At 49.8% G+C, this 21,179-nt stretch overlaps 1 protein-coding gene across 1 annotated transcript; it reads right to left on the bottom strand.

Annotated features, from left to right (window-relative positions):
- Positions 1 to 8,676: 8,676 nt before the first annotated feature.
- Positions 8,677 to 20,247, bottom strand: LOC308235298 (NACHT, LRR and PYD domains-containing protein 2-like; the record flags this gene model as incomplete). The annotated part of the gene is made up of 7 exons (XM_080644059.1): positions 8,677 to 9,013; positions 9,849 to 10,016; positions 12,525 to 12,695; positions 13,053 to 13,223; positions 15,521 to 15,691; positions 17,806 to 17,976; positions 18,674 to 20,247. The coding sequence occupies 7 exons, from the start codon at positions 20,245 to 20,247 to the stop codon at positions 8,677 to 8,679; spliced, it is 2,763 nt and encodes a 920-aa protein (XP_080500185.1).
- Between the last annotated feature and the right edge of the window lie 932 nt (positions 20,248 to 21,179).

The following is a 21,179-nucleotide window of genomic DNA, read 5'->3' as shown; positions in this document are numbered from 1 at the left end:
GAGATCAATAAAAACATATCTTACATAAATATATTCAATGGATGAAAATAAGGAACATTAGCGAGTGCTTTTATGTCAAGCATTTCCCATTTTCTGTAACTGCTTTAAGGACTTGATGTTCCAATAAGGTATTTTTTTATAAGGAAAGGTAGGCGAGGTATTTTTACAGGAAATGCAAGTAATAAATGCAAGGGGGACTTGCAGAACTCTTCATTTTAATCATACTAGTAATAATTCTTATTTTTTAAAAAAAAAAAGAAGCAAAAGTTAAAGCTTCAGAATGTGGAGTCAATTCTGCAGAAGAACATCCGTTTCCCTGGTGTTACGGGTCCCTGGGTGTGGAGCCCAACTCCCCTGAGAAAGGACCCACACCCCCGGTTGGCTGTGCCCCTTCATGTCACTCCTCAACCACTGGAAACTGGTTTCTCACCCCTACTTCCTCCGGAGCTGTTTTCATGACAAAAGCTAATGCGTTTCCTAGAACTTGCCCTGGACACGTGGCCACATCGGAGCCTTTTATCTCTGTCCCCCAGCCGGCTGCCTACGACCACTTCCTCCTCGCCTCTCACTGCCTTTCTCTGCTCATTCTCCAACGGCTCCTGCACCATCCGATTTCCAGCCTCGCCAACACCAGAACTTCGGGGTTCACTGGCAGACCCTCCCTTTCTCCGGACACACATCTGGGTTGATCTCATTGAAGCCCATGGTTTCACTTTCCCCAAGATGAATGCCTGATCTGTTTCTCTGAACCCTGATTTTATTCTATTTTAATTTTTTGCCAGACCTTCAGGTTATTTTTATCAGCTTTCCCCCTGCCCCCAACTAATCTCAATGCATTGTCTTTCCACCTACAAAGGTGTCCCTCTCACTTGTAAGAATTCCCACCCTGTTTTCAGTCATTTTGCTCTGTTCTCTGTACCTACACTTGTGCTTCTGGTCACTGTCAGAAAAATGTGTCACACAAGTCAGCAGGGAACGATACAGTTTATCATTTATGGAGATAGATAGATAGATAGATAGATAGATAGATAGATAGATAGATAGATAGATATAGATATAGATATTTTAATCCTCATCCGAGGATATTTTTCCATGGATTTTTAGAGAGAGTGGAAGTGAGAGAGAAAGACAGAGAGAAACATCGATGTGAGAGAAACACATCAATTGGTTGCCTCCTGCACATGCCCCAACCAGGGTTAGGGCCCGGAGGATCCTGCAACCAAGGTACATGCCCTTGACTGGAATCAAACCCGGGACCCTTCGGTTCCCAGGCCGATGTTCTAGCCACTGAGCCTAACCAGTTAGGGCTAGAGATATATATTTTTATTATTGCTCACAACAAGCGTTCTTATGGCTACTTGTCTTTTGACATTCTGGTCAGGTAGAGGTTATATATAAACTTTTTTTTTTCCAGAAGGTTCAGTACAAGAGTGTATGTTTCTTTTTTATTATTGATTTTGAGAGAGAGAGAGAGAGAGAAACATTGATTTGTTCCTCCACTTATTTATGCATCCATTAGTTGATTCTTTAATATGTTTTTATTGATTTCAGAGAGGAAAGGAGAGGGAGAGAGAGAGATAGAAACATCAATGATGAGAGGATAATTGACTGGCTGCCTCCTGCACACCCCACACTAGGGACCGAGCCCTCAACCCGGGCATGTGCCCTGACTGGAAATCGAACTGTGACTTCCTGATTCATAGGTCGATGCTCAACCACTGAGCCATGCCAGCTAGGCCATTGGTTGATTCTTTTTTTTTTTTAATATATTTTTATTGATTTCAGAGAGGAAGAGAGAGATAGAAACATCAATGATGAGAGGAAATCACTGATTGGCTGCCTCCTGCACACCCCCACAGGGGACCAAGCCCGCATCCTGGGCATGTGCCCTTGACCGGAATCGAACCCGGGAACCTTGAATCCACAGGCTGACACTCTATACACTGAGCCAAACCAGCTAAGGTCATTAGTGGAGTCTTGTATGTGCCCTGATCAGGGATCGAACCCGAAACCTTAGCATATCAGGACAACGCTCCTACCAACTGAACCACTCAGCCAGCCCTCTTTATTTTATTTTATTTTTTTCTGGGGAATCTTTCTTTTTTAACTTTAAAACATTTTTATTCTTCAAGCTGATCAAACTTTACACTTGAAACCTATATCATCTTATTAACCAGTGTCACCCCAATAAATCTAATTTAAAAAGTGAATGTTGATTATATATAAACACTTGAAAGGGTTGTCTGTCTTCTAATAAATTACGGGAGTGTATAATATAATACACACAATATAATATCAGGTCATATAAATAATTTATTTGTAATCACATCACGTTTTCTCTGGTACATATATGTATCAATTGCAACTCACGGCATTTTGATTGACATATAGTCATCGGTAAATACTTTCGACGTCCACGTTCCTGCATTTCACTTGAAAAGTCTCACAAACCCTAACACACATTGTCCTCAACTTGCCTATTAAGCTTCTTTTCCTTTAGATCAGCTATGACATATATATCACCTATGTTTACATGGTAGAAGTCACTTGTTTAACTTAACAAATGAATGTCATTGTTGTGTAAAATGCTGCATTACATATGGTTAACATAAAAAACCAAGATGTCCATGACCATGAGTTCTCTCTCTCTTTTGTTGCTTTTTTGCTCAATCCCTCCACCACCACCTCCAACACCGACCTCCCCCCACCCCTACCACATGTCCCCCCACCAGAGCTGTCTGCCTGCTCTCTACCCATGAGTCTGTCTCTGTTTTGCTTGGTAATTCGGTTTGTTCATTAAATTCTCTATATGAGTGAAGTCAGATGGTGCTTGCCTTTCTCCGACGGGCTTATTTCTCTTAGCGTCATGTTCTCCAGGTCCACCCATGCTATAGCAAAAGGTAAAATTAAGAGGGAATAGAGGGGATAAATGGTGATGGGAAAAAATAAGTATTAAATTTTTAAAAAGAAATAGGAGGTCGAACTGTGAGCAAAACTGAAAAAAAAATTTTAAATCTTTTTCTCTGTTTAGCTTGTTTGTCTCCGTGGTTAGAGCATCCACCTGCGAACCTAAAGGTCCCAGGTTCAATTCAGTCAAGGGCACATGCCCAGGTTGCAGGCTCGATCCCCAGTAGGGGCCGTGCAGGAGCCAGCTGACCCATGATTCTCTCTCATCGTTGATGTTTCTCTCTCTCTCTCCCTCTCCCTTCCTCTCTGAAATCTATAAAAATATATATATTTTAAAAGCAATAAACCTAAAACAAGAGCTCTCCCTGGTTTACAGATGGACTTTCTTCCATGCACGCACCTGGAGACTGATACCACTGGCTTCCTCTTTTTATTTTTTTACATTTTTTTCTCTATTGATTAAGGTATTACATACATATCCTTATCCCTCTTTGCCCTCCCATCCCCCACCCCCACTCATGCCCTCACCCCCTTGGCTTCTGCGTCCATTGGTTATGCTTATATGCACCCTGAACGCTCCCAATCTCGTCTGGCTTCCTCTTTTTATAAACCACCCATCCTACTGAGTTAGCACCTCACCTTTATGACCTCCCTTAACCTTCATAGCTCCTACATGCCCATATCTCAACACACAGTCACACGAGGAGGGTTAGGGCTTCAAGATGTGCATTTGGGGCTGGGGGGAGAGACACACAGTTCATTCCACAGCAGTGACCCTCCTGGGCACTGTATGATGTCAAGCTGCACCCCTGCCCTCTAGCCAGCAGATGCCAGGAGCACACACTCACACCCCCACCAACTGTGACAGCCAAAAATATCTCTGGATAATTCCAAGTGTCTCCTTGGGGACAAAAATCACCCCCCAGATAACCCGTGGTTTAGAAGGCTATAGACAGGGTGATGGGAGAAGGCACGTATGGTGGGAGGGGCCTGCATGGGATCTGGTCGGGCCACAGCAGGGCGAGGAGGTGGTGGCTGTGCTGAGAAGGCGTGATGTGAGACTTGGCTGCAACACCTAGAACACCCACCGCCGGGCAGAGAGCAGCAAGGGCAGAGCCTGAGGTGGGTGCACCCTCAGCTGGAGCAGAGGGAGCTGGGAGAACCCTTGTGAGAGGTGAGTGGAGAGGTCAGCAGGGCCGGGTAGAGAACTTTGAAAAAATGTCTCAGCCTGTTTATCTCTTCCAGCTTTGCTTTACCTCTTTTCACTGGCACGGACCCTAATGCAGAGTTCTCTGGGAAGAGGGGTGTCTCACTCTGAGCTGAGTTTGGAGAATCGCCCTGGACTTGCAAGCCTGCCTTTGCCCTCATTGAGGGGCCCCAGGTGGTTCTTAGTTTCTGGCAAAGGATCGGCTAAAGCCAGGGTTTCCGAGCCTCAGCACTGTGGAAATGTGGGACCAGATAATTCTTTGCTGTCGGGGTGGTGGGGGGGGGCTGTACTGTGCATTGTGGGGTGTCTAGCAGCATCTCTGGAGTCCACCCAGCAGGTGCCAGGACCATCTCCTCCCCGGGTTGTGACAACCAAAAGTGTCCCCAGATACTGAGCTGGGAGAGGGGGAGACTGGCATCACCCTCCGCTGAGAAACACTGCGCTAGAATGAGGTCCAGGCGGCGAGCCTGGGTCCCAGAACGGTACTAGGCATGCTCTAGAGACCCTAAGGACTGCGTTAGGGTGGGAGGTTGAGCAGTGGATCTACTGGTTCCCTCCTTCGTCTATGATGGAATGTTCTACCTCTGCCTCCCCTGTGGTCTATGATGGGATGTTCCACCTCTGCCTCCCCTGTGGTCTATGATGGGATGTCCCACCTCTGCCTCCCCTGTGGTCTATGATGGGATGTTCCACCTCTGCCTCCCTCCCCCCACCGTGGTCTATGATAGAATGTTCCACCTCTGCCTCCCCCCCCCACGGTGGTCTATGATGGAATGTCCCACCTCTGCCCCCCCTGTGGTCTATGATGGAATGTTCCACCTCTGCCTCCCCCCCTGTGGTCTATGATGGGATGTCCCACCTCTGCCCCCCCTGTGGTCTATGATGGGATGTCCCACCTCTGCCTCCCCCCACCGTGGTCTATGATGGAATGTCCCACCTCTGCCCCCCCTGTGGTCTATGATGGAATGTCCCACCTCTGCCTCCCCCCACCATGGTCTATGATGAAATGTCCCACCTCTGCCCCCCCTGTGGTCTATGATGGAATGTCCCACCTCTGCCCCCCCTGTGGTCTATGATAGAATGTCCCACCTCTGCCTCTCTTCCCCACCCCCACCCTGTGGTCAGCATTGTGAATACACCAAATGCCACTGAATTGCACGCTTTAAATGATTAAAACAGTAAACTTGATGTATTTTGCCTCTCTCTCTCTCTCTCTCTCTCTCTCTCTCTCTCTCTCTCTCTCGACATTGCCAAGTATCCCTTATGGGGCAAAACTGTCCTCACTTGAGAACATGAGTGACTAAGTTAAGCCCGTCTACTTCCGTACTTGAGTTAAGAAAGGGTTCTGTGTCGATTTGGGGCCTTTATCTTCCACTTGGGTCGTTCTTTCTCAGCTCATGAAAGTGATGTTTAACCCACAAAATGTGGCAGAGGAGGAAAAATGTGAAAGGTTACAAGATGTGGAAGAGAAATGAGAGGCAGCCGGTCACAGAAAGACAAACACCATACGCTTTCACTTACATGTGGAATCTAAGGAACAAACTAAACCACCGAAGTGGAAACAGACTCATAGACCCAGAGAACAGGCCGACTGCGACCAGATGGGAGGGCCTTTGGGGGCTGGGTGGGAAAGGTGAAGGGATTAAGGAGTGTAAATTAGCAGTTACAGCACAGGGCACATCCTATATAATAAAACCCTCATATGCAAATTGACCGAACAGCGGAACGACTGGTCGCGATGATGCGCACTGACCACGAGGGGGCAAACGCTCAACGTAAGAGCTGCCCCCCGCCCACAGGCCCCAGGCCAGCCAAGGCAGGTACCAGGAGGGAGTTCCCCCCGATTTCCCCACTGGTCACCCTGCAGAGGGAGGCAACCGTCGGCTGTGGCAGGGGGCGGGGCCAATGAGTGGGTGGCGCCAGGCCAGCCAAGGTGGGTGCCAGTGGGGGCCCCCCCGACTGCCCCACCAGTCACCCACAGATTGAACCTGATTACCAGCCAGGCCTAGGGACCCTACCTGTGCACGAATTTCATGCACCGGGCCTCTAGTAGTCAATAATGTTGTCATAAATATATGTATGGTGCTAGGTGGATACTTGAAATATTAGGAGGGGATCACTTCAGAAGTTATATGTCTAATTATTATGTTGTATACCTGAAACTACTATAAAATACTGAATATCACCTGTAATTGAAAAATACAATAATTCTCCAGCCGGTGTGGCCCAGTGGTTGAGTGTCGACCTATGAACCAGGATGTCACAGTTCGATTCCAGGTCAAGGGCACATGCCTGGGTTTCCGGCTCGATCCCCAGTGTGGGGCGTGCAGGAGGCAGTCGATCAATGATTCTCTCTCATCACTGATGTTTCTTTCTCCCTCTCCCTTCCTCTCTGAAATCAATAAAAATGTATAATTTTTAAAAACTTGGTGGAGCCCTAGTGGATTTGCTTAGTTTATAGAGCATCAGCCTGCAGACCAAAGGGTCTCGGGTTTGATCCCGGTCAAGGGCACGTACCTCAGTTGCAGGCTCCTCCCCAGCCTGGGCCCTGGTTGGGGCTCGTGCAGGAGGCAACCAATCGATGTGTTTCTCTCACATCAATATTTCTGTCTTTCCCTCTCTCTTCCACTCTCCTTGAAAAATCAATGGAAAAATACCCTCGGGAGAGGATAAACAAAAAGATTTTTGAGGGAAAATAGAAATGACTCACTTTTATCAGTGTCTAGGAATTAGTGCTCAAAGAATTTAATTTTTTGAATTTACTTTCTAAAGGACGTTCTGAAGTGGCTTTGCTGCTTTTCTATGAATTACCAGCAATAGGTTGTGGATCACAGAGGCTGTGTTCTCCCTGGAAATGGGTTGCACACAGGGAATTATTGAAAGTTTAAAGCGAACTGTGATGTGATCAGATCTGTGCTTCATCAATAACAGAATTGATTAGCTCTGGCCAGGTAGCTCAGTTGGCCGGAGCATCGTGACACGCTCCAAAAAGTTTCAGGTTCGATCCCCAGTTGGGGTGAGTACGGGAGGCAACCAATCCATGTTTCTCCGTCTCCCTTCCTCTCTAAAAATCGGCGAAATATCCTTGTGAGGACTGAAAAACAACAGGATAGATTAGAGCAGGGCTGGGCAAATTAGGACCCGTGAGGCAAATGTGACCCCTTGCCTGTTTTTGTAAATCACGTTTTATTGGAACACAGTCACGCCCCCTCATTAACATATTGTCTACGGCTGCTTTTGCACTGGAACAGCAACGTTGAATCATTGTCACCGTGACCATGTAGTCTGCAAAACCTAAATATTGGCTATCTGGCCCTTTATAGGAAAAAAAAAAAAACTTACCAACTCCTGCATTCGAATATCATAAACTACACCAATCATGGCGACCCATGGGGCTACTATTAAGTTAGGCCAGTGGTCGGCAAACTGCGGCTCGCGAGCCACATGCGGCTCTTTGGCCCCTTGAGTGTGGCGCTTCCACAAAATACCACGGCCTGGGCGAGTCTATGTTGAAGAAGTGGCATTAGAAGAAGTTGAAGTTTAAAAAATTTGGCTCTCCAAAGAAATTTCAATTGTTGTCCTGTTGATATTTGGCTCTGTGGACGAATGAGTTTGCCGACCACTGAGTCAGGCCAAGAAATACCTGAGGTGGCACAGAAAAACAGGGGGAGAAAAATCAACCATCATCAACGTCATTAGTATTTTTTCCTAGACTAAGTATGCCAAGCGTCAAGTTTATGCTAAGTTAGCTTTGGGGCATATTGATACATGCAGGTTCACCCCAACCCATGGGGCTCCGTTGGTTGGAACTTCATCCTGTGCACTGAAAGGTTTGATTCTGGTCAGGGCACATGCCCGGGTTTCCTGTTAGATTCCATAGTCAGCAAGGTTGTGGAAGGAAACAGATTGATGTTTCTCTCACTCGTTGGTTCCTCTCTCTCTCTCTTTCTCTCTCTCTCTCTCTCTCTCTCTCTCTCTCTCTCTCTCTCTCACACACACACACACACACACACACACTCACACACAGACACACACACACACACACACATTTCCTTCCCCTTCTCTTAAAAAAATATATATGCATGTCCTCAGGTGAAGATTTAAAAAAATTAAAAATTGCCCTCACTGGTGTGACTCAGTTGGTTGGGCATCGTCCTGTGCACCAAAGGGTTGCTGGTTCCATTCCCCGCCAGGGCACATGCCCGGGTTGTGGGCTCCACCTCCATTAGGGGGCATGCAAGAGACAGCTGATCTATTTTGTTCTCCCATGGATGTTTCTCTCTCTCCCTTCCTCTCTCTACAAAGCCGTAAAAGATCAAATAAAAGAAAGGCAGCTTCAAACATTGTGCTTTGCCTTTTATTATCCCACATCCTTGTGAAAAAAGAAAACAACACAGACATTTGACATCAAGTATGTAGGTGACTCGTACAGAACAACTTCCTATACACTGGAGAGCAGAGAGCGTCGGCTCCCTTCTCCACTTTGACCCAGTAATTAATATTGACCGTCAGGTCTCCGCCAGAGAGACTAGCAGGCCAGAGAGACTAGCAGGCCAGAGAGACTAGCAGATAACTGGAAAGTTATCTTGGGGCGTAAAGAAAGGGAATTCGCAGTAGAAGGAGCTGGCCGCTCGGGCAGCCTTGCAGTCGATGTTCAGCTTGGGGTTGCTGTCTCTCACTTCCTTCAGCAGCTTCTGGGTCTGGGCGCTGGATTCGTCGGCCCTCAGCCGGAGCCTCTTCAAAGGGCTGGGTCTCTGCTTCAGGGCCTCGAAGAGCACGGTGATCCCACTCTGCCCCAAGGAGTTCTGGCCCAGGTCCAGGACCTCCAGCCTCTGGTTGCTGGCCAGGGCAGACGCCAGGTCCTGCCAGCAGAAAGATGGGAGGGAGCAGCCACAGAGCCTGTTGAGGAAGGAAAACGGGTGCCGATCACTCTCGAGGAAACAAGTCCTTATTGGGACCCTGCTGGGAGCCAGCCACGCTCCGGCCTGCAGGGGACCTGGTAGTGAAATGGGGTAAATTGTTTTCTCCATAGAGCTTATTTTAGGGACATAGAGTATTACAGAGGTCCCCTTCCCCCTCCCCCCCCCCTTACTCCTCTCCCTGTCCCGCCCCCCTTACTCCTCTCCACCCAGTTCCTGCCTTGAAGACCATATGAACAGTTGTTGGGCTAAGTCAGCCAGAGAGAAGGATTAGGTAGGTTGATGGTGGTCAGTGAATTTTGTTGTTGTTAATTCTCCCCCAGGGATATTTTTTCCATCTATTTTTAGAGAGTGGAAGGGAGGGAAGAAGGGGAAGAGAGAGAGAGTGGTGTGTGAGAGTCACATTGATTGATTGCCTCCCACACACACCTGACCATGGCCAGGGATCGAACCTGCAGCCCAGGTTATGTGGCCTTGACCAGGAATCGAACCCACAACCCTTTGGTCCATAGGTCAACATTCTAACCACTGAACATACCAACCAGGGCAGTCAGTGAATTCTTCCTTGGGAAGATGATACAAGAAAAAAAACAAAAAACTAAAGGACAATGTAGCTGAGATACTAAGCTGCACCTCCAAACTAACAAGAAGCAGTATGGGCACCTACATCCACTCCTCCAGGCCCCGAGTGCCTTTGTAACCACCCACTTACCTGCATATCACATTCTCTCCCTCTCTCCTCCCCCCCTCCCCCAAACTATCTCCGAGAGTTTAACTAGTTCCAAAACACCTAGAACAGGAGCAGAAGGACCTACCCCAGGCATTTGAGGTTGCATCCTGGCTTCTTCAATGCCTCACAAAGAAACCACAACCCAGTCGCGATGGGGTTGAGACTCAGGTCCAAGAGGGTCAGGCTGGAGTCTCCTTGGAGAAAGTCAGAGATGTGTTTGCAGCCGCGTCTGGTTATGCTGCATTGGCACAACCTACGGAAAAGACGGTCAGAAGAAGAGGGGTCTTCTGCCTGGAGCCATATACTTCCGGTTAGACGTGTGCATAACAGACAAATGGAATGATGGTTACGTTATTTCTACCTGCCTGGGGGGGGGGTCGAGGGTGAGACTCACCTTTGCCTGCCTCCTTTTATTTATTTTTTAAATACATTTTTATTGATATCAGAGAGGAAGGGAGAGGGAGACAGAGAGAGAGAAACATCAATGATGAGAGAGGATCATGGATCAGCCACCTCCTGCACGCCCCATGCTGGGGATGGAGCCTGCAACCCAGGCATGTGCCCTGACCGGGAATTGAACGGGGATCTCCTGGTTCCTAGGTCCATGCTCAACCACCGAGCCACACCGGCCAGGCTGCCTCCTTTTATTATAGATAAACATACGCATACCTCCTAAGACGTGGGTATTCCTAGAATAGTAACGTATTATAGGTCAACACCTTGGGCTCTGGGTACAGACCAACCTGAGACTGAATCTGAGTTCTAGCTCATTTTTATTTTCTCCAGGTTTCAATTCCAGTTCACATTCCATCATTCATATGTGGAATCCAATGAACAAAATGAACTAACACGCCCTAGCCGGTTTGGCTCAGTGGATAGAGTACTGGCCTGTGGACCGAAGGGTCCCAGGTTTGATTCCAGTCAAGAGCACATACCCGGGTTGGGCACAGGGGGACTGGGTAGAGTGGGATTGAGGGAAAGAAAAAAAAAAAATCTCATGGACACAACAACAGCGTGGCGATTGCTGGGGTGGTGAAGGAGGTCTAGGAGGAATAGATGGTGATGGGTGGAGACTTGACTTGCAGAGTTGAGCACACAGTACAGTGTATGGATGATGTGTTATAGGACTGTGCACCTGAAACCTGTGTGATTTTGTTAACCAGTGTCACCCCGATAAATTCAAAGGAAAAAATTTAAAACAATAATAAGACTGTCTACATGTCATATATGAAATTTTTGTTCTTCTAATGAATACTGTGTAGGAGAGATTATTTTTCTTTTCATTGTCTCTATCCACTACTATAAGCTGAATACTTGGGTTTTTTTCCATTTTGGACTTAAATGATTGGGGCATGTCTGGATTAAGGTCTATTATTTTTTGTCTTTACCTTTTAAATGTCATTTTTCCACTCCAGTTGACATACAACGTTATGTTGGTTTCAGGTGTACAGCCTAGTGGTTAGGTGTTGATATACCTTACGACGTGACCTTCCTAGTAAGCCTCATACCCGCCTGGCACCATCCATAGTTATTGCAATATTATTGACCGTATTCCCTATGCTGAACTTTCATCCCTGTGATATACCCTAGCCCAATGGTCAGCAAACCCATTAGTCAACAGAGCCAAATATCAACAGGACAACGATTGAGATTTCTTTTGAGAGCCGAAAACCGACTTCTGCGCATGGGCCACGAAGTTTCAATCGCCCTGTATGTGCGCGCCCGCACGTGGTATTCTGTGGAAGAGCCACACTCAAGGGGCCAAAGAGCCGCCTGTGGCTCGCGAGCCGCGGTTTGCCGACCACGGCCCTAGACTGAGACATCAGGTGGGTGTCTCCAGGGTCGTGCCAGGAGCCATAGAGATGACTGGCAGGCAGTTTTTCAGAAGAGCAACAGCCCCAGAGAAATCAAAACGGGATAGAACTTCTGAGCAGAAACAGGACTCCAACTCCACACAGCCTCTGGAATGTTGCCCGCCTGTGATGGTAACAGGCACAGGCGGTCCCTGCTGGGCTTGTTCCCAGGTAACAAGGTCAGTGAACCACAGCCCGTGGGTCAATCCAGCCCATCACCATTGGGCTGTGTTGTTTGTGTCTTTTTCCATTGGGATGATGCTGGTTTTCAAAACCATACAGATTTCAAGCGTACAACTCAACAAAACCTCCTCTGCACACTGCCTCATACAACCATCACCCAAAGCAGTCTCTCTCCGGCCCCATTCCCTTTGCCCACCTCCACCTACCACCCCCCGCCCCCCGGCTTTTTTTGTCAATAACGTTTTATTGGAACACGGCCACACTCATTCCTGCACGCGGTTACATGGCGGGGGCCGAGTTGACGAACTGGAACGGAGACCCTATGGCCCACAATGCCTCGCATGTTTTCAATACGGCTCTTTGCAGAAAAATAAAGATTCCAACCCATACCCTGTCACTCGATCCACTCCCAATTGCAGGAAGAAGTGTGTTATACGAAGTCGAAGAACACCCAAAAGTGTCAGAACCGAGAACCTAGCTCCTATCCCAAATTCTCAGCGTGGGGAGAAGCCAAAAGGTCCACTCGGCCCTGAAAGGCAGGCAAATATTAGCGTCTGTTTCTACCCAAGCGTTCCCTAATTTGCAGCAGGCAGGGTCTTGCCGGTTGCTTCAAGTAGAATTATTAAGTGGTGTTATGTCTGTCCTACATGTCCTACGTACACACACACACACACACACACACACACACACACACACACACACACACAGGACCAATGGGGACTTACACCAGGGTCTGTAGCTGACATTCCGGGTAACTCAAACCCTCGCACAGAAGTCTCACCCCACCGTCTCCAAGGTTGTTCCTGGCCAAGCACAGGTGTGTCAGCCTCTGGTTGACAATCAAAGTGGAGGCGAGCTCCTTGCAACAGACTTCAGTCAGGTGACAGTTTTCCAACCTGCAGAAGCACCACACCCACGGTGAGGCAGGGAGATCATTTCCAAAGCACAACCTTCTCCGGGAAGAGCTCTTCTGGTTCACTCCCCCCGCCCACACACACACACCCTCTCTATCTTGAGCCATGAGGGACCAGAAAGGAGAGAAGGGCAAGCAAAAATGTAGGATTCATCCACCTGGGACCAGAAACGGAAATGAGGTATCCCCTCACACCTGTCAGAATGGTGACCATCAATAAACCAGGTGTTGCCTACATCACTAGGGTGTCCAGCAAATAAGGGTGTTCCCATCGCTCTCCTCTAGGTGGTCCCAGATCTAAACACAAAGGTGCCCCGTGGGAGAAGAGGAAGACACTTACGACAACCACTGTAGGAAGCAATTTGGGTGCCTCAGGCTCCCGCACAGCAACTTGACGCCCTCATCCCCGAGCTCACTGGCTGTGAGGTCCAGAGATTGCAGGGACTGGTTGACTTCGAGGGCCAAGGAGAAGTCATTCAACTGCTGAGTGAAATCAGAACAAGACCCCAACCTGTGGGATACATGGGGGGAAGTCATTCTCCTGGGAGGACAGAGACCCTACAGGCTCATGCTGCCTGCCAAGACTGTATCCTGGATGCTCATCTCATTCTACTTCAACATGTAGCCAACCCTGGCCTAAAGGATTGGAGAAAGTGGATCTCGTTGGCTTTTCTTCAAATATCCCCATGGCCGTTCAATCACTGTCCAGCCTCCTCTCAAATCTGTAATACAATTCTGTGTGAAGTGTCACCAACATGACCTGTTATTTTTTTTGCTTCTCATTTTTTTAATATGATCATCACATTCTCTGCCCGAGTCTGTCTTATTCTCACTTGGGTCTAGATCAGCCGTGGGCAAACTACGGCCCGCGGGCCAGATCTGGCTGTTCTATCCGGTTCTCTTGCTCTCCCCTCCGCTCCTTTACTTTGAATTTATATTAGTTCACACAAACACTCCATCCATGCTTTTGTTCCGGCCCTCTGGTCCAGTTTAAGAACCCATTGTGGCCCTCGAGTCAAAAAGTTTGCCCACCCCTGGTCTAGATATATGATTCTATAGGGGAGCCCTCGCCGTGTGGCTCAGTTGGTTGGAGTTTCGTCCCGTACACCAGAAAGGTTATGAGTTCAATTCCCGGTCAGGGTACATACCTAGGTTTCAGGTTTGATTCCCTGGCCAGGGGCTTATGGGAGGCAACCGATTGATGTTTCTCTCACATCACATCTCTTTCTCCCCCTTCCTCTCTCCAAAAATCAATTAAAAACATATCCTCATGTGAGGATTTTTTAAAAAATAAAATTTTATAAAAGGATTCTATAGGAGGGGAAAAAAAAAAGTTGATGCCTGATACTCAAAAAGTTCAACTTCACAAGTTATTAGGGAATATGCAAATTAAAACAATGAGTTACAATTTGACCTGAGGCAGCCAGGTCCAAAACTCTGTCCAGGTGTTGAGTTTAGGAGTTGCAAGGATGAGAATTGGGAACCCCCTCTGTGCACTGGGAGGACACGGAGGGAATCCATGAATCCGTTCTCTTGAGCTCTGAAACCCGGCTACCCCTACAGACAGATCAGAGCGTGGGACTCCAGGACAACCTTATTGTCCGACTTACTCTGTGCAAGATCTTTGCAAGTTAATAACGAGGTATCACCTCACACCTGTCAGGATGGCTGCCATCAATAAATCCACACACCACACATGCTGGCGAGGGTGTGGAGAAAAGGACACACTTGTGCACTGTCGGTGGGAATGGGGACTGGTGCCGCCATTCGGGAAGACAGTATGGAGTTTCCTCAAAACATTGAAAACGGAACTGCCGAGTGACCGGAGGATCCCACTTCTGGGAATGGATCCTACGAATCCCAAAACACCAACTCAGAAGAATATATGCACCCCTATGTTCATAGCAGCATTATTTACAATAGCTAAGATCTGGAAGCAGCCCAGTGCCCATCAATAAAGGAGTAAAAAAAAAAAAAAAAAAAAAAAAAAAAAAAAAAAAAGCTGTCGTACATTTATGCAACGGGATATTTTGCAGCCATAAAAAGAAGGAAGAAACTCTTACCTTTTGCGACAGCATGGATGGACCTGGAGAGCATTATGCTAAGTGACATGAGCCAGTCAGAGAAAGACTCAAATACCATATGATCTCACTTATGTGTGGAATCTGATGAACAAAATAAACTGATGAACAAGCTAGAACCAGAGGCGCGGGTGCATGGAGCAGACGGACAGAGCACCAGAGGGGACTGAATGAAAGAAGCCGACGAGATTAGACAAAAAACATAGGCATAACCCATCGATACAGACCACAGTGTGGTCATGGCCAGAGAGAAGGGGGCAGGGCCTGCGTGGATGTGGGCAAAGGGGGAGGGAGAATGGGGGACACCTGTAATAGTGTCAACAATATAAATAAGTAAAGGGAAAAAAACGCTGCCCTAAAGCTGGGTGATGACAATCAGAACGATGTGATGGGTCTTCACTGACGAAGGGGCCTCTCCAGACGGAGTGAGCCACCAGGAGCCTGGATGCTTCTAGGCTAGGGGGTTATGGAGTGGGCAGTTCAGGTCGAGGGCTGCTCTGGGTCACAGCAGAAAGGCAGCATGCCGCCGGGAGTGCCACGTGCCTACGCTTAGAGGATGCCACAGAGGTTTGCGTGTTCTCTTTGCGTTGGAGGCTCCTTACTCGGCTGGAGAGAGTGTAGAGGCTGAAACCCCGCCCCCATGTGGTGTGATAACCAATCAGAGTCCTGCTCTGTTCCTGACAGCGATGTGAGAAATACCTGAGGCGCTGCAGCCCGCGCCCTGTACCTGAGATACTGCAGGTTGCACCTCCGGTGCTTTAGGGCCTCACACAGCAGCAGCAGCAGCATGCTGTCGCAGTGCACGCTGCCTTCCAGGATCAGGTGCGTCAGGGTCTTCTTACCCACCAAAGCCAGACAGAAGTCCCGATAGGCGTGCACCGGGGAGACGTTCTTAATCCTGGGAAACACAGAAGGGAGGGGTCCCATCTTGGCTGCTGAAATTGGTTGGTGCTCTGGACCCCGAGTGAGATGGGACGTCACACGCCAGGATGGGAAAGGGGAGATGGGCCCTGCACACCGAAGGGTCATGGGTTCGATTCCCATCCCCGTAGGGGTTGTGCGGGAGGCACCAATGGATGTCTCTCTCTCTCTCTCTCTCTCTCTCTCTCTCTCTCTCTCTCTCTCTCTCTCCACCCCCCCCCCACTTCCATTCTCTCTAAAAAGAAAACCAATGGAAAAAATATTGTCAGGTGAGGATTAACAAGAAAAGAAAAAAAGGAGAAGATGGTCTGATACACTGACTTGAAGAACAAGCCAGTGGAATTAATAGCTGGAAAAAAAAAATGAGGGGCTGTGTGTGGAAGAAGTATAGGGTGATGGGGAAAGACAGAATCTTTGCCCATGGATTCCCCAGATGAAATACCCCTACCCTTGTTTGTTAAATATTTTTATTGATTTTTTAGAGAGGAGGGGAGAGGGAGAGAGAGAAACATTGATGTGAGAGCACAACATCGATTGGCTGCCTCCTGCACGCCCCCTACAGGATCGAGCCTGCAACTCAGGCTGTGCCCTGGCTGGGAATTGAGTCAGCAACCTTTTGGTGCACAGAACGCTGCCCAACCAACGGAGCCACATCAGTCAGGGATCCTTATTTTTTGTACTAGAGGCCCGGTGCATGGATTCCTGCACCCATGGGGTCCCTCAGCCTGGCCTGTGGGGATCGGGCGAAACCATTGTCAGAGGGTGCAGGCCAGGCCAAGGGACCCCACCGGTGCACGATAAAGCTGGGGAGGGACCGCTGGAGGGCTCCAGGGCATGTACGGCCATCTCACCCCGTCCCAATCAGCCGGACCCCAGCAGCAAGCTAACCTACCAGTCAGAGCGTCTGCCTCCTGGGGGTCAGTGCACATCATAGCGACTGGTTGAATGGTCGGAGGGACAATTAGCATATTAGGCTTTTATATCTATGGATTGTATCAGTTCCTTCAGCATTCAGCTCACACACTTCTTCCCCAACCCCTGAATGCCTACTGCCTTCTTCTGGTAAAAATAAATCACTTTTCCCTATACCCCCAGGGGGTCCCTGTATTTCTACAAAGCAGTACTGATGTAGGCTACAGTCAGTTAAGGTTTCTAAGCTAGCAAATAAATTGGAGACTCCCTGAAGGTATGGACCATTCTGAGTTGTTGTTTTTAACTCATAGACACAGATAACAGTATGGTGGTTACCAGAGGGAAAGGGGGGTGCAGGGTAGTCAAGGGTAAAGGGTGTCCCCCCCCAAAATGCATATACACACTTGAATAATTATAAAGGCAGTGTTTGTTGAAATACATTTCATTTTCAAAACTGAGCTGTCAACTGTTAAAGTGTAATATACATTTGGGGGCGGGGGGGACGCCCTGTATATGGTAATGGAAGGAGATTTGACTTTGGGTAGTGGCCACAAAATGCAATATGCAGATCATGTAACATAGAAATGTATGCCTGAAACCTATATAATCTTGTTAACCAATGTCACCCCAATAAATCTAACAAAATATAAATAGTTTAAAAATGCACCCACAGTAGATATTTGCATACATCCAAGCTCTTGGCCAGATTTCATGAAAAGGACTCAATGTGACATATGAGTCTCCCACTAGCCACCTTAAAGGATAAAAACCCTTTCATTTCTTTGTATTCTGAGCACCTGACTGGTCAGAGGCTGGTCAGGCATTTGAATATTGCCCTCACATTAAAACACACACACACGTGGCCCTAGCCGGTGTGGCTCCGTGGACAGAGCATCGGCCTGTGGACCGTAGAGTCCCAGGTTCGATTCCAGTCAAGGACACGTACCCTTGGTTGCAGGCTCCTCCCCAGCCCGGGCCCTAGTTGGGGCACCCGAGGGAGGCAACCAATCGATGTGTTTCTCTCTCATCGATATTTCTCTGTCTTTCCCTCTCTCTTCCACTCTCTCTAAAAAAAATCAGTGGGAAAATGTCCTCCAGTGAGGATTAAACACACACACACACACACACACACTCACACGCAAGGACGGCCATTGCAAGGTGAGCCGAGCTTCTACTTACACCACCTTCTGGAGGTTACAGGTGACACGGGTTATCTGCTCACACAGAATCCTCACGGAAGAGTGGCTCAGGAAGCTCTGGCTCACTTCCAGAAACGTCAGGTTCTTGTTGGAACTCAGCACAGAGCAGAGCTCCGTCCAGCGACAAAGAGCGTGATGGTCCTGCTGGGACCTAGCAGGAAGTGACAGAGACGAGCGCCTCTTAACAGTACAGCCCTGGCCGGGTAGCTCGGTTGTTTAAGAGCATCGTCCGGATACACCGAGGCTGCGGGCTCCATCGCCGGTCAGGGCAGAGGGTGGAGGAAGGATGGGAGGGAGAAACAGGGGACATCTGTCATCACGTCAACCATCAAAATTAAACTTTAGCCCTGGCCCGTGTGGCTCAGTGGATGGAGCGTGGGCCTGTGGACTGAAGGGTCCCCGGTTCAATTCCAGTCAAGGGCACATGCCTGGGTTGTGGGCTCCGTCCCCAGTGGGGGGCGTCAGGGGGCAGCCGGTGGATGGTTCTCTCTCATCATTGATGTTTCTATCTCTCTCCTTCTCCCTTCCTCTCTCTGAAATCAATAAAATATGTATTTTTAAAAAATATTAAACTTTAAAGAAAGAAACAAATCCAGCCGGCGTGGCTCAGTGGTTGAGCATCAATCTATGAACCAGGAGGTCACGGTTGGATTCCCGGTCAGGGCACACGCCCGGGTTGCGGGCTCCATCCCCAGTAGGGGGCGTGCAGGAGGCAGCGGATCCGTGATTCTTTCATCATTAATGTCTCTCTCTCTCTCTCTCTCCCCCTCTCCCTTCCTCTCTGAAATCTATAAAAATATTTTTTTAAAAAAATAAAAACAAGTGGAGTAGGAAAGGCGAGTCCTTACCGCTCCGCCCACATGCCCGGCTCCCAGACGCCGTCGTTCTCCAGGAAGATCCCCTTCTCCACCTGCAGCGAGAGCCTGCGCAGGGCCTGGCCGTGCCTGAGGCAGAAGGCCGCTTGCACGAGGTCCCGCTCGCTCTGCAGGTGCAGGGCCAGCTCCGTGACGGGCGCCAGGGCCTCCCTCACCAGCGCCTCCTCCTGAGACTCGTAGAGGCAGCGCATCAGCTCCCTGGTGTCCGCCCTGGAGGACAAGGGCCAGTCCCGGGCGCACGTCACTCGCAGCAGCTCCTGCCTCACGTCCAGGGACACGCGGCAGCCGAAGGTGGCCTCCAGCTCCCGGGCCCGCTCCTGGTTGGCCAGGCCGAACAGGAAGTAGCCCACGCGGGTCAGGCTGGGGTTCCGCAGCCGCTCCTCCTTGGAGAGCAGCGCACGCACGTCCCCGATGTCCTGCGCGCAGCAGCCGCCCGCGTCCCCCCGCCCCGCGCCGTCCAGCAGGTAGAACAGGGCGGCCAGGAACTGCTGGACGCTGAGGTGCAGGAAGGCGTAGCAGCCCTCGCAGTCCGCGTCCGCCTGCAGGGCCTTGCCGTCCAGGAAAGGGCGCAGGTCGGACTCGCTGACCCCCAGCTGCCCGAGGTCTTCGCCATCGAACAGGGACGTCTGCGCCCAGACGCCCCGGGCGGCCAGGAGGCTCAGGGCGTGGAGCGCAGTGGGGAGGCGCGGGGCGGGGCCGCAGCCGGGGGTTGGCGGCGGGCACTGGCCGCACAGGAAGCGCAGGAACAGCGAGGTGGGGGTCCGGCAGGTGGGGGCCGGGTCCTCCCCCTTCTCCAGCTGCCCCTTCAGACACGTGCACACGACCCAGCACACGGCGGGTGCCGCGCCCATGTGGAACAGCGCCGGGCTGCCCTTCATGCCCTGGAAGGCGCGCAGGGCCTGGTCCTGCTGCTCGAAGTGCTTCAGGAAGTAGCCCCTGCGGTCCGCCTCCAGGAAGCCCTCCACCTCGATGAACAGCGGCTGGTCCACCAGCAGCCGCAGCTCCCCCAGGGCCTCGGGGCGCGTGGTGACCAGCAGCGTGGCCTTGGGCAGCAGCTTCCTCTTCAGCAAACTGCCCAGCAGGACGGGCACGGGCTTCGGCTTCTTCCAGTCGCCACAGATGTCATGGATGAGGGACCCCGAGGGGACGCGGAGCTCGTCGAAGCCGTCGATGACAACCAGGATCTTCTGCCCCTGGGCGAGGACCTGGGGGCCGGCCTCCTGCGCGTCTGGGCACTTCCTAGCCAGGAGCTCCGCGAAAGTGCAGGCGCCCTGGCGGCCCAGCTCCTTGCAGCTGAGGTAGAAGGCGGAGTGGAGTGTCTCGGGGAGGTGGTCCTGTGCCCAGTCCAGCATCCACTTCTTGGCCAGCGTGGTTTTCCCCACGCCCGCAGCGCCCTGCAGCACCACGGTCAGCAGCCTGCGCTGGGAGGATGTTTTGAAACTGGAGAGCCATGTGAACTTCTGGCCTCCCTCGATGATTTTATAGTGCAAGTCATCGCCAACTCCATCCCAAAATGTGTGCTTCCAGATAGAGCAGAATTTCTCCATCGCGTGGCTGGGGCTCTCTCCTTTCCACCTGGAATGAGAGGCAATGGGGGAATGTTGGCACACCAGTCACTCTACTTAACCAGAACATACACTTTGTAACGGACCAGAAATGAGGAAGACCAGGAAGGAATAAATTGTCTCGTACTGTACCAAACGTTGAACGTGTAAGACAGTCTCTAAGACAGTATTTACCCACCTGGCATCTCTTTTTTATTTTTAATATATTTTTATGATTTCAGAGAGGAAGGGAGAGGGAGAGAGAGAGAGAGAGAGAGAAACATAAATAATGAGAATCATTCATCAGCTGCCTCCTGCATGCCCTGCACTGGGGATCGAGCCCACAACCAGGGCATGTGCCTTGACCGGGAATTGAACCTGCCACCTTCCAGTGTCCAGGATGATGCTCAACCAATTGAGCCACCCAGCCAGGGCCATCCATCATCCTCTGTCTCTTTTTAAACTATAATTGGTATATAATCCACATTGGTTCTATCCGTTTCAAGTAACAACATATCCATTCCACATTTATCCAGGGGTCCTCAAACTTTTTAAACAGGGGCTCCAGTTCACTGTCCCTCAGACCGTTGGAGGGCCGGACTATAGTTTAAAAAAAAAAAAAAAAAACTATGGACAAATTCCTATGCGCACTGCGGGCCCGGGACGAGTTGGCTGCTAAGCAGGACAGGCAGCGGCACCCGGCGGGCCGGATAAATGTCCTCGGCGGGCCGCATGTGGCCCACGGGCCATAGTTTGAGGACGCCTGCACACTGTAATTCCCGCAGGTGAAGGGGTTGAGAAGTACAGATTGGGAGTTACAGAATAGTCACGGGGATATAAAGTACAGCACAGGGAATATAGTCAATAATATTGTAATAACTATGGATGGGGCCAGGTGGGTACTGGCAATATCAGGGGGAAGGAACACTTTTGTA

Source organism: Plecotus auritus (genome assembly GCF_963455305.1).
Source record: "Plecotus auritus genome assembly, chromosome: 10".
Taxonomy (NCBI): Eukaryota; Metazoa; Chordata; class Mammalia; order Chiroptera; family Vespertilionidae; genus Plecotus; species Plecotus auritus.
The sequence above is the reverse complement of the archived record's forward strand: the minus strand, read 5'-3'. Positions and strand labels throughout refer to the sequence as shown.